This window comes from Aquarana catesbeiana, linkage group LG01, assembly GCF_042186555.1.
Source record: "Aquarana catesbeiana isolate 2022-GZ linkage group LG01, ASM4218655v1, whole genome shotgun sequence".
NCBI classification, from domain to species: domain Eukaryota; kingdom Metazoa; phylum Chordata; class Amphibia; order Anura; family Ranidae; genus Aquarana; species Aquarana catesbeiana.
The window spans coordinates 976257950-976272503 of record NC_133324.1 but is presented as its reverse complement, the minus strand read 5'-3'; the positions used below and the strand labels follow the sequence as shown (position 1 = coordinate 976272503).

Below are 14554 nucleotides of genomic sequence, written 5' to 3'. Positions count from 1 at the left end.
AAGGAAAAATAAAAGGAAACCGAAATGTGACCCACAACCGCCCAAACATAAAGGAGTAGAGACTCACCTCCATCCCTAGGACATTATAAGAATAAAAAGAGCGATTATGGGACTTTAAATGAGGTGTATGTCTCTACAAATATGAAATGTCAACTTATTGGTAGTAACCAATCCCCAAAGGGTAGTCCCTGTCATGAACAAAATAATATTTCTTGTGTACAATATAGGCACGATATAAACATATTCGATGCACAATAGTCACATATTTAATGTTTATACATAAAAGGACATGATTGGTACAAACAATAATGAAGAATTAATGTACAAATTTGATAATAATAAATATTTATAAACATAGTAAGATAATTCATAGTATTCAAGCACGCTGTAAACCTGGCACCCTTGAGTATGGACTCAACGCGTTTCATGGCGTTTAAAGCCAATCGTCAGGAGTAGGATGCTAAAAAATAAGTAAAAAATGGAAAGTAAATAAATTTGCCTACGTCAGAGATCTATATAGTAGGTTAGGCTCACTAGTTAGAAAGAAGATGTAATGATGGTACTAACCTGTAGCGTATCCAATGGGTGTATACCCATTGCTACTGTGTTAAAATGAACAAAGCCTGGGTATGTTTATCTCACCCGGGGTTGAGGCGGGGATACCCAGCCCAGTGCAATCCCCCCAAACCCAGCGCCCATACGGATATGCAGGCTAAGTGGGGGGTGGAGGGGCCAGCCAGCCGAGGATAGGAGGATAGACCACACATAGGGGGACCAAGGTGGGGAGTTAGAGGGCCCAGGATGAGGTATGGTTACTGTATATTAGGTAAATCCAGGAACGAAGTGTCCATTAGAATCCTACAATACATACAAGAAAGGGGCTAAGTATATATATATCTACATGTATTGTATACATATAAAAATATGAATATCAAAGCCTGGGGAAACCTTCACATACCTAGGTCAGGCAAAATGAGGATGAATATTGTTGTCCCAGATAGATGGTAATCGCCTATGAGTGGCCCCCAGCTCCCTCTTCGTTCCTGGATTTACCTAATATACAGTAACCATACCTCATCCTGGGCCCTCTAACTCCCCACCTTGGTCCCCCTATGTGTGGTCTATCCTCCTATCCTCGGCTGGCTGGCCCCTCCACCCCCCACTTAGCCTGCATATCCGTATGGGCGCTGGGTTTGGGGGGATTGCACTGGGCTGGGTATCCCCGCCTCAACCCCGGGTGAGATAAACATACCCAGGCTTTGTTCATTTTAACACAGTAGCAATGGGTATACACCCATTGGATACGCTACAGGTTAGTACCATCATTACATCTTCTTTCTAACTAGTGAGCCTAACCTACTATATAGATCTCTGACGTAGGCAAATTTATTTAATTTATTTACTTTCCATTTTTTACTTATTTTTTAGCATCCTACTCCTGACGATTGGCTTTAAACGCCATGAAACGCGTTGAGTCCATACTCAAGGGTGCCAGGTTTACAGCGTGCTTGAATACTATGAATTATCTTACTATGTTGTTTATAAATATTTATTATTATCAAATTTGTACATTAATTCTTCATTATTGTTGTTTGTACCAATCATGTCCTTTTATGTATAAACATTAAATATGTGACTATTGTGCATCGAATATGTTTATATCGTGCCTATATTGTACACAAGAAATATTTTGTTCATGACAGGGACTACCCTTTGGGGATTGGTTACTACCAATAAGTTGACATTCCATATTTGTAGAGACATACACCTCATTTAGAGTCCCATAATCGCTCTTTTTATTGTTCTTATAAACGTATGACAAAGTCCAGTCGCTTTGGATCTTGCAAGCTGTCGGTCAATGGAACTTTATTAATTGGTGGGATATAAGTATTTCCTATTTACTGAAAAGAACCGTATGACAGCAGGAAAGATCCAATGAAGGTAAATGGGGGTGGGTGGATTTCTTGTGGTGGGACATTTTATTTTTTTAATATATGTAGGATGTGCTACAGAAAGTTAAATTTAAAAATGTCACTAACTATTAAATTTGACACTTTAACGTAAACCTTAGCAACCAATCATAATTTGGCTCCATCAGGGCCGGCCCTACCATGGGTTCTGCAGGGGCCCATTGGACCCAAACAGCACTTTAAGAGGGGTGGCAAATTGACACCCAAGATGAGGGCGGACTGACCATTCGGGGAGAGGCTCCTGTCCTGGACACTGTTCATACAGAAAGGAATGAGTAGGAGCGGGCTTAGGATGGGGGGGTAAACACCGAGGCATCCTGATGATTTACTGCAGAGCTCCCCTGAGACAAGGGGGGGGGTAGCTGCAGCACACTGGACAGGTGCCCCAGGAGCCGCTGCCACCGGCTGGCTGACCAGGTTGATTTGCACATTTCAGCTACGTGAGAGGCAGAGCAGCCAGTGTGCTGAGCCCGAGGTGGCCACCGCCCAATAGATCTGTTTCGACTGCTAAAAAGAGGATGGATGGATGGCCAGCCCTAGAATAAGGGAAGATTTGTTTTGAAGTGTGCAGCACCAAAACAAAAGAGCTGTGCATGGGGGAGGGGTGCGCTTAGAGATGTGAATGGAATGGTGTGAAAAAGGTGAGGACTATGGACAGTTATTGCAGAAGTGAGATGTTTAAGAAGGAAAACTTCAGATGTTGAATAGGTGCAGAGATGTGCTGTGGACTGGGACGCAGAGGTGACCATAATATAAAATTATGGATATGGGGGCCCTTTTGGTGGGCATAGCATTTTATTCTTGTACCCAGGCAGCAGAATGTGTTAGGCCAGCCCTGGGCTCCATTAGTTACCTCACAATGCCTACCAGGCCCTTTGGGTCTGTAGCAAATTTTAAGGGGTCTTCAACACCAAAAAACAAAGCAGCCAAGATGGCTGGCACGTCAAGAATGGGGGGTGCCCCCACCTGAACCATACCACATGCCCTTAAATTTGATGGGGCACATCACAATTTTTGGTGCTTTTTGGGCATGGAACCCCTTAAAATCCATACCAGACCCAAAAAGGACCTGATGTGGATTGTGGGGGAACCCTCACTGTTTTTTGTTATCCTGTTCCCTTGGTTACATTCACCTGGTTCTTACTCAACAACCAGCATCCCTGAGAGCTGAATCTCACCATATTCCTACCACCTGTGGCGGCCGCTCATATGGGGCGCCATCCAGGTTTGCCAACCTCCCGCAGCATTTTTTACTGACAAAACAGAACATTTACTGGTGGAGCACATTTATTTACTGACAAACTGAGAAATTACAGAACTCCTATAGAAAAAACGAACAATGAATACTTGAACAGTATAAACATAATATGGAAACACTGACAATACCTATAACAAAGTAATTTGCTTGATTTACACTTAAGAAAAGTCAACACCGCATGAAATTATCAGCCCCTGACATTTACTGGCAGCTATATATAAAAAAAAAAAAAAAAAAAAGTACAAAGTCCGTAAATTTACTGGCGGTTTTCAACCCTGGCGCCACCCCCCTAATCTACATGCAGGGTGGCAGACACATGGAATTTTTTTAAGCACATGATTAGAGCCTTAAGCCTGGTACACACGATCAGATTTTTGGCCAACCGAGCATCTGATTTTTGTCAAAAAGGCGTGTGCCTGCATCTTTTCTAATGGTGCACAATTGTCGGCCAACAAACACGAACGCAGTGATGTACTACAAGGAATTTCATGTCTTGAGCGCCACCCTTTAGACCCCTTCTGCTAATTTGGCGAGCATCGATTCCGAGCATGTGTGTTCATACTTTCAACTTGTGTACTGACAAAAATTTACTAGCCTGTCATCCAACATTTGTTCACCGAAAGTTGGACAACAATTGTCAAAAGGAGCGTACTAACGGTCAGATTTTAGGACAACAGTCTGTCAGACGATCCCCTGCCAACAATCTGATCATATGTACGAGGCTTAAGGCTCCAATTGTCTCCAAAAAGGTGACCTCACCCAGTTGTGCAACATTAATATTCACTAATGTCTTCTGGCTTCTCCTCCCAGCCAATCAGGAAGCGGGTCCTGAGTAGGGATGGGCGAACGGTTCGGCCCGAGCATAAGTTCGGGCAAACTTTTGTTGTTCAGCCAACAAACAGGTCATTTGAAATGTTTGTTTGCCCCCCCCCCCCCCACCGAACTGACCACAAGGCATTGCAAGCCCCGATTCGCTCAAGCGGTAAAAGAATTCAGCCAATCAGGGCACCGAGCAAAGTCAGAATCATGATTGGATAAAGTTATGATGACCGTGTCCAATCATGGCTCATTCCCGCCCCACAGTATAAAGTATTCTTTCAATGGCAGCCATTTTCAGTGTGATTTTGGTGTGGAGAGACATAGGACGGGGCTCTGTTCAGTGCTATTAGTTAGTGTTCTATACTGTGCTATTTTGCTTCAATTGTCAGTGTAGAATATATTAGTTTAGTGTCAGTCTAGGGATAGTGTGAGTGTAGTGAGGAGGACCATCATTCAGCTTTGTATAGTGTGCAGCTAGAGTAGGGACAGTTCAGATGGTCTCACTAAACTACAGTGAAATGGTCAGTAATCTTGACATTAGTGTAAGGCCTCTTTCACACGGATGATCCGTATGTCCGTTTTTCATCCATCCGTTTTCGGATGAAAAACGGACATACAGTCATCCCTATGGAGCGTCGGATGTCAGCGGTGACATGTCCGCTGACATCCGACCCGCTCCGATCCGAAAAGTGTAACGGAGGAAAAACCTACTTTTTCCTCCGTTTTCGGATCGGATCGGATGACGACGGACACTACGGACCGTCATCATCCGATCCCCCCATAGGGGAGAGCGGCGCTCTGACAGGTCCATCGCTGCACAGTGTGCAGCGATGCACCTGTCATCTTCCTGCTCAGCGGGGATCGGCGGAGCTATCCCCGCTGAGCAAGCGGATGTTCACGGGGCGGATCATGACTGATCTGCCCCGTGTGAAAGAGGCCTAAATCTACAGTAGGGACAGTTCAGATAGCATCAGTGTAGTGACAGTTGCACACCCTCTGATTGTGTTACTGCCAGTTTAATGCTATATAGTTCTGTGTGTCACTGTACATTTGGCACAGTATATTATAGTGTATCCACGGAGAGTGTCTGTAGTGTGAATACTCAAATTAAAGTGCACCAAACACCTCTTTATGTCTATTAAAGTGCATCTATGTACAGATTTCCACTACTTCTTTACATTTGCTTATAAGCACCGCCCCCTCCCAATAACGTCTGGGAGAACAACAAAGAGGCAGACGTTCCCTTGGCACTGTAAGAGGGTCAGCAACAAAACGTGTCCACAGGCAAGCCATGGTGGAAGTGGTGGTTAGTCCACAGGCAGGGCATAATTTCCTCTGTTAATGAGTTTGCCCGTGCTATCCAGTCACAGCATGCAGAGGAGGTGGTGGACTGGCCTACAAAACCTTCCTCATCCTCCGTCACACAAGCAGAGACAAGTATACAGTCCCCTGCAGTTGCCAGAGTGGATACACCTGCCTCCTTGTCCACATCCATTCCCACCATAACTCCAACATCAGCCATGGAGGAGTCAGCTGAGTATTTGACCACAGTGTCAGCCACTTGTTCCTTGATGATGCCCAGCCATTACTGGATTCAGATGTTGGTTCTGAGGTTGTGGACGACAGGAACATGAGCCTAGCCACTTGAGCCCCGGACCATTATGCTGCCTAAGGACCAGAGGTCTTTTTCCAATTTGGCACTGCGTCGCTTTAACTTTTAATTACGCGGTCATGCAATGCTATACCCAAACGAAATTTGCATCTTTTTCTTCCCACAAATAGAGCTTTCTTTTGATGGCATTTGATCACCTCTGCCGTTTATTTTTTGCGCTATAAACGGAAAAAGACCGAAAATTTTGAAAAAAAAAATATTTTCTACTTTTTGTTATAAAAAAAAAATACAATAAACTCAATTTTAGTCATAAATTTAGGCCAAAATTTATTCGGCCACATGTCTTTGGTAAAAAAAGTCAATAAGAGTATATTTATTGGTTTGCGCAAAAGTTATAGCGTCTACAAACTAGGGTACATTTTCTGGAATTTACACAGCTTTTAGTTTATGACTGCCTATGTCAATTCTTGAGGTGCTAAAATGGCAGGGCAGTACAAAACCCCCCCAAATGACCCCATTTTGGAAAGTAGACACCCCAAGGAAATTGCTGAGAGGCATGTTGAACCCATTGAATATTTATTTTTTTTGTCCCAAGTGATTGAATGACAAAAAAAAAAAAAAAAAAAGGATTTACAAAAAGTTGTTACTAAATGATATATTGCTCACACAGGCCATGGGCCTATGTGGAATTGCACCCCAAAATACATTCAGCTGCTTCTCCTGAGTATGTGGATACCACATGTGTGGGACTTTTTGGGAGCCTAGCCACGTACGGGGCCCTGAAAACCAATCACTGCCTTCAGGATTTCTAAGGGTGAAAATTTTTGATTTCATGCCTCACTACCTATCACAGTTTTGAAGGCCATAAAATGCCCAGATGGCACAAAACCCCCCCAAATGACCCCATTTTGGAAAGTAGACACCCCAAGCTATTTGCTGAGAGGCATGTTGAGTCCATGGAATACTTTCTTTGACACAAGTTGCGGGAAAGTGACAATTTTTTTTTTTTTTTGCACAAAGTTGTCACTAAATGATATATTGCTCAAACATGCCATGGGCATATGTGGAATTACACCCCAAAATATATTCTGCTGCTTCTCCTGAGTACGGGGATACCACATGTGTGGGACTTTTTGGGAGCCTAGCCGCATACGGGGCCCCGAAAACCAAGCACTGGCTTCAGGATTTCTAAGGGCGTTAAAGTTGTGATTCCACTCCTCACTACCTATCACAGTTTTGAAGGCCATAAAATGCCAAGATAGCACAAACCCCCCCAAATGACCCCATTTTGGAAAGTAGACACCCCAAGCTATTTGCTGAGAGGCATGGTTAGTATTTTGCAGCTCTCATTTGTTTTTGAAAATGAAGACAGACAAGAAAAAACATTTTTTTTTTTCTTTTTTCAATTTTCAAAACTTTGTGACAAAGTGAGGTCTGCAAAATACTCACTATACCTCTTAGCAAATAGCTTGGGGTGTCCATTTTCCAAAATGGGGTCATGGGGGGGGGGGTGCCATCTGGGCATTCCATGGCCTCCGAAACTGTGCTAGGCAGTGAAGAGTGAAATCAAAAATTTACGCCCTTAGAAAGCCTGAAGGCGGTGCTTGGTTTTCGGGGTCCCGTACGCGGCTAGGCTCCCAAAAAGTCCCACACATGTGGTATCCCCGTACTCAGGAGAAGCAACAGAATGTATTTTGGGGTGTAATTTCACATATTCCCATGGCATGTTTGAGCAATATATCATTTAGTGACATCTTTGTGCAAAATAAAAAAAAAAAAAAAAAAAAAAAATAGATTTGTCTCTTTCCCGCAACTTGTGTCACAATATAAAATATTCCATGGACTCGACATGCCTCTCAGCAAATAGCTTGGGGTGTCTACTTTCCAAAATGGGGTCATTGGGGGGGGGGGGTTTGAACTGTCCTGGCATTTTATGCACAACATTTTAGAAACTTATGTCACACATCACCCACTCTTCTAACCACTTGAAGACAAAGCCCTTTCTGACACTTTTTGATTACATGAAAAAAAAAATTTTTTTTGCAAGAAAATTACTTTGAACCCCCAAACATATATTTTTTTTAAAGCAAATGCCCTACAGATTAAAATGGTGGGTGTTTCATATTTTTTCTTCACACAGTATTTGCGCAGCGATTTTTCAAACGCATTTTTTGGGGAAAAAACACTTTTTAAAATTTTAATGCACTAAAACACACTATATTGCCCAAATGTTTGATGGAATAAAAAAGATGATCTTAGGCCGAGTACATGGATACCAAACATGACATGCTTTAAAATTGCGCACAAACGCGCAGCGGCGACAAAATAAATACATTTTTAAAAGCCTTTACAGGTTACCACTTTAGATTAACAGAGGAGGTCTACTGCTAAAATTACTGCCCTCGTTCTGTCCTTCGCGGTGATACCTCACATGCATGGTGCAATTGCTGTTTACATTTGACGCCAGACCGACTCTTGCGTTCGCCTTTGCGCGAGAGCAGGGGGGGACAGGGGTGCTTTTTTTTTTCCCCCCTTTATTATTTATTTTTTTGCTTTTTTATCTTTTTTTAAACTTTCATTTTTTTTTTTTTTTTTTTTTTTTTTTTTTTATTTTATTGTTATCTCAGGGAATGTAAATATCCCCTATGATAGCAATAGGTAGTGACAGGTACTCTTTTTAAAAATTGGGCTCTATTAGACCCTAGATCTCTCCTCTGCCCTCAAAGCATCTGACCACACCAAGATCGGTGTGATAAAATTCTTTCCCAATGGCGCTGTTTACATTCGGCGAAATCTAAGTCATGAAATGCTCGTAGCTTCCGGTTTCTTAGGCCATAGAGATGTTTGGAGCCATTCTGGTCTCTGATCAGCTCTATGGTCAGCTGGCTGAATCACCGGCTGCATTTTCAGGTTCCCTGTTGGGACAGGAAAGCCAGAGAAAAACATGGAAGACGGTGGGGGAGGGGGCATTCGCTCCCACTGCTTGCAAAAGCAGTCTAGAGGCTAATTAGCCGCTAGGATTGCTTTTACATGAAAGCCGACCGCTGGCTGAAAAGAATGATACCAAGATGATACCTAAACCTGCAGGCATCATTCTGGTATAACCACTCAAAGTCCAGCAACATACCAGTACGTTGCTGGTCCTTGTTAGGCATATATTGTAAACTTTTTTTCCATGCAGCCTGTGGGCTGAACGAAAAAAAAAAAAAAAAAAAAAAAAAAAGATATTGATCGGTGGGTATGCCCACCATTAGAATACCTCCCTTCATCCACCCACTTCTAATGATGGGCATACATGCACCATTTATATATGCCGAAGCATGGGGGCATCCTCCCGCAAAAGGCAGGAGCAAATTGCTCCTCCACCCACTGCTGCTCCCACGCTTCGGCATATATGGTGAAGTATGTAACTGTGGTGGTGAAATCACCTCCGACAGCGCTGGAGTCACGGCTTTATATATCGTGGGAACAAACGCTGTTGCTGTCAAGATAAATAAATCCGCGCTGCAACTGAATGGTGTACCTGAAAACAATAAAATGGTTACCAACAAAACACAGTAAACGGTAAAGTATAAAAAATCTGAAAAGGAAACATGGTAAAACATAACAATAAAACATTGCAGAATAGAATAGAGTAAAAAAAAGAGAAGAATAGAGAGAGAGAAAACAATAAAACAACTATTTTTGGTTTTTTTAATTTTATATTTTTTTTTTTTTTGTGTTTTTATTTTTTTTTTTTATTTACACTTTTTTTTAGTAACTTAACTTTTGTAACTCGTTCCAGGTTTGGGTCTCTCAAAATGCAATGGCATCTTGGTAGACCCTGTGTTAGTGTGCCTAGTCTGTGCATTGCTGAACCCTATGCTAATACCCAACTAATGTATGGTAACGTTCAAAACATTCACCAATGCAAAGACCAGGATTGCCAGGACAGGAGGGACAATAAGACCGGGTGTCACGCCTAAATCCGCGCTTGCTGCAAACACGACATCTTTTTTGGGGGGCTCGTTGGGTAGGGGTACTCGGGATGGCATAAAGAAAATGCCGCTCATGCAGCCGGCTTAGTGCATTTGGTTGGGGATGGTGAGGTGGAGCAACGTCTGGAAACAGAAGGGCTCTGACGATCTCTTCCTGGAATTTAAGGAAGGATCCAGTCTGTCCTGAAGCTCTGTATAGCACATGAGCATTCAGCAAAGCCAATTGAAATAAGTATACAGACACTTTTTTGTACCAGCGTCTGGCCTTACGGGCAACTAGGTACAGCGCCAACAACTGGTCGTTGAGGTCCACCCCTCCCATATTAAGGTTGTATTCGTGGACACAGAGGGGTTTCTCCACAACACCAGTCATCGCAGTAATTTGGACCGTCGTGTCTGCATGAAGGGAGGTGAGAACGAAAACATTCTTCTTATCCCTCCACTTCATAGCGAGCAAATTATTATACTTCAAGCAGGCTCTCTCCCCCAGCCTAAGACGGGAATCTACAAGCCGCTGGGGAAAGCCCCGGCGATTAGGTCGCACAGTGCCACATGCTCCAATCTGATGATCAAAAAGGTGGCTAAAAAGTGGCACGCTCGTATAATAATTGTCCACGTACAAGTGGTACCCCTTTCCGAATAAGGGTGACACCAAGTCCCACACTATCTTGCCAGCGCTTCCTATGTAGTCAGGGCAGTTTTTCGGCTCTACGTGACGATCTCTTCCCTCGTAAACCATAAAACTACATGTATAGCCTGTGGCCCTGTCACAGAGCTTATACATCTTGACCCCGTATCTGGCACGCTTGCTGGGAAGGTACTGTTTGAATGACAAGTGGCCAGAAAATTTAATCAGGGGCTCATCAACGCAGACAACTTGATGGGGGGTAAACAATTCTGCAAAACGTTGGTTGAAGTGGTTTACGAGGGGCCGAATTTTGTAGAGCCGATCGTATCCAGGGTCTCCACGAGGATGACAGAGTTCATTGTCGTTGAAGTGCATGAACCGCAAAATCTGTTCGTATCGTGCCCTGGCCATGGAAGCAGAGAACAAGGGTGAATGGTAAATTGGGTCAGTTGACCAATATGACCGCAACTCACTCTTTTTATTCAACCCCATGAGGAGGGAAAGGCCCAGAAAGGTCTTAAATTCGGAGACCGTGATTGGTTTCCAATCTCTGGCAAGGGAGGACTGGGGAATAGCGGCGATGTGTTGAACAGCGTATAAATTGCTTTGGTCCACAATAGATCTATAGAGATCTTCGGTGAAAAACAGTGAATAAAAATCCAGTGGCGTAAAGTCAACTGTTACCACCTGAATTCCGGGTTGGCCAGTGAAAGGGGGAAGTACGGGTGCTGCAGAAGTGGTGGGTTCCCAATTCGGATTGGCCAATTTAGCAGGAAGGGCACTATGGGCACGACAGGCCTGTCTTTGTCTTCTTGGTGGCAGGGGGACACTACTAGTGCTTGCCACCTCACCAGCTTGAACTGCACTTATGGGACTCGTCACGTCACCAAGTGTTACTGCAGTGCTGGATGTACGACCAGGGTGTACTAGGCCGCTGGTGCTTGCCAGTTCACCAGAAGGAGTAGCGGCGCTAGTACTTCTCTGCTCCATACGAGGGACCTGCGGTTCTTGCACTTCAAAGACAGAAGAAGATTGGGGTCTGGTACGCCTGACCCTAGCAGGGACCACAACTCCGTTGTCAGAGCTATCTGTCATGGAGCCGCTGTCCTCTACAGGATCGTATTCTGAGCCTGAATCTGACAGATGAGTGACTTCCTCTTCACTATCTGTCATGCTCAGAAACGTGTAGGCCTCTTCACTAGTGTACCTTCGATTTGCCATTTTGGGCTCTAAATTTAGGGGTACACTAGTGAGACTCACAGGCAAAAAAGCTCCTGACTGTCAGCGACTGATTCAAAACGCTACCAAAAAACTGTTAGCGATAGCAGGGATCAGGCCTGACTCTGCGAACGCTGCAGTTATGTGTGCTTAGTGTTTTGTAAGTGTCAGTTATCGATCGATACTGCACTTGGGTGGGCTGGGCCGAGGAGCAAAACGCAGGTGCTAGCAGGTATCTGGGCTGATCCCGCTAACACTGCGTTTTTTTGGGGGACCCTAAACTGCTGGGGAGTATAGATCTGATCGGATCAGATATCGATCCGTTCAGATACTATAGCACTAAGGGAGGTGTATGCTGCGTGCGTGGGTTTTAGCGGTACTGGCGCTAACCTGACGCTGCCTGGGGTGACGCAGACCTTATCTGATCCTAAAAACTTAACTTCTATCACCGCCGGGCAATTAGGGGGTTAAACCTTTATAGGGTAATAAACGGTGGGTGCCCATAAACTGTAATAAACTGCAAAAAACAAACTAGCTAACCAGCGTCACCCGTAACACTTATACGGTGATCGCTGGTGAAAGGGTTAACTAGGGGGCAATCAGGGGGTTAAAACCTTTAGCAGGTAGTATATGGGGGTCCCTGTCGCTATAAAACACTGACCGCGAACCTATATACTTACCTCCCTAACTAGCGTCACCTGTGTCACTAATACAGTGATCAGAAAAACGATCGCTTAGCGACACTGGCGACGGGGGGGTGATCAAGGGGTTAACTTTTATTAGGGGGGGTTAGGGGGGTACCCTGGACCTAAGGGGGGGTACCCTAGACCTAAAGGGAGCTAACCTAACTGCCCTAAAACTTTTAACTGACACAAACTGACACCAATGCAAAAAAAAAAAAAAAAAAAAAAAAAACCTGCTATTGGTGTCAGAGTGACAGGGGGTACAGGGGGGTGATCAGGGGTGACAAGTGTGCCTGGCGTGTTCTACTGGATGTGTAGTGTTGTGCAGACTTACTTGGATGTCTTCTCTCCTCGGCGATGCGACGAAAAGACCGGCTCGAGGAGAGATGACATCACTTCCTTTCCCTCTGTTTACATTACAGAGGGAAAGGAAGCATTCTCATTTGCCGGGAGCGATCGGGAGGGGGTGGCCAACAATGGATGGCCACCCCCTCACCTCTCATCGCCCGGGAAGAAATGGCGACCGCCTCGGGCACCGGCGGGGGGGGGGGGGGGGGGGGGGGACACCGATTGGACCCCCCCACCCGCGGAAGGCAAATCACGTACATGTACGTGATTTTGCCTGTCCGTGCCACCTTGCCGACGTACATCGGCGTGAGGCGGTCGTCAAGTGGCTAGAGAGAGGGAGGAACACTGGTAGACAAAATGATGGATGATAAGTGATGTCACTGATGCGACCCCAGTGCCAGATAGGGCAGAGGAGGAAACTGAGGTGACAACCCCAAGGAGGCCGACATCAAGAAAGTAGAGAGCAGCCACCCTATTCCATCACATTCTGAAGCAGTTATCTCCGAGCCTTCTCCCTAAATCTCAGATGTCTGGACCTTTCAGCACTTTGAGGCTGTTCAATCATTTCATCTGGAAGAATGTTTTTGGTATAGGTTTCATGGGCACAATTAACATCCAAAGACTATTTTTTCAGTACCTGTTTGACAGGTGGATATCATTGCAATTTTTTACAGCAAGGCCAATTCTTGCTTTCATCAAGATTACCTCTATAGGGTTACGGTGGGAAGGCGCCACCAACACCCAATGACAAATTTTTATGCACCCGTTATTTCTATACAAAGTCAAAGTGTCACCAGAATGTATCTCAAAAAAAAAAAAACCCCCACACACACTTTATTCCCAGTGCACTACATTGTGTCCTCATCATACACACTGGCTCCACAGCTGTTGCTGAGCAAAAAAATAAAGGCAGCTTGCAGGGAAAAGGTCATTTTTTTGGGCTTTATAAATTTATTGCTGCAGCAGATTCTAGACATGGTACAGATCTGCCACTTTACAGGTAGACTAAGGGGACCCCCCAGGCACTCTATTGGAATTTGTCATTTTTATGCTTTCACTTTAACTGGAAGATTTTACCCCCTCCCTGACCAGAGCACTTTTTGCGATTCGGCACCGAGTTGCTTTAACTGACAATTACACTCAAAAGAAAAATGTATGTTTTTTTCCCCCCACAAATAGAGCTCTATTTTGGTGGCATTTGATCACCGCTTCACCAGTTTTTATTTTTTGCGCTATTAACAAAAAAAATAAATAGCAACAATTTTGAAAAAGAAAAAAAAAAAAAAACAAGCATTTTTTACTTTTTGCTAGAATATCCCCCAAAAATATATAAAACAACCATCTTTTTCCTCAGTTTAGGCCGATACGTGTAACATTTTTGGTAAACAAAAAAAAATAAATAAATAAATATGGCCCTGTACCATTTTGGTGTGAATGCGGTGCGATTCGAACCATACAAAATTAATTCCTGTGCGAATCACATGCTGTGTCCTGCACAACACAAGTGTGAACCCAAGTTAAAATATTTTTAATGGACTATTCTGGGCTTTGTATTTTTATATTGATATACAAATCCACAAGATTGAGAAAAAAAAAAAAAAAAAAAAGTTTGAGTTTTCCCCCATGGAGATTTATTAGAGGATCCAGTACTGGAAGTCACTCACCTTTTTGGGCGCCATTGGAGATGAAGGTAGGTCACCGCTTATCTCCCAACATGTAAATCTGATAATACAAAAAAAAAAAAAAAAAAAAAAAAAAAAAAAAAAAAAAAAAAAAATATACAGCAGTAAGACTTGTGAAGAGGATCATCTCAGATATACAGAAGACGGGATGGAGATGGCTGTACGGCCCCTTTCACACTGGGGCGGTGGCGGTACAACAGCGCTATTTTTAGCGCTGCTGTACCGTCGTTCTTGCAGCGGTATTCGGCCGCTAGCGGTGCGGTTTTAACCCCCGCTGGCGGCCGAAAAAGGGTTAAAAACCCCTCGTACAGCGCGGCTATAGCCGCACTGTCCCATTGATTTCAATGGGCAGAAGCGGT

General features: G+C 44.0%; 1 protein-coding gene across 1 annotated transcript in view; it reads right to left on the bottom strand.

The window, feature by feature from the left end:
• LOC141128916 (cytosolic phospholipase A2 gamma-like) overlaps positions 1 to 14229 on the bottom strand; it is a 71212-nt gene extending 56983 nt beyond the window's left edge. The window contains exon 1 of the mRNA XM_073616566.1: positions 14178 to 14229. Within this exon, the coding sequence (XP_073472667.1) occupies positions 14178 to 14192 (15 nt within the window). The 5' untranslated portion in view covers positions 14193 to 14229. The remainder of the gene's footprint in view (positions 1 to 14177) is intronic.
• Between the last annotated feature and the right edge of the window lie 325 nt (positions 14230 to 14554).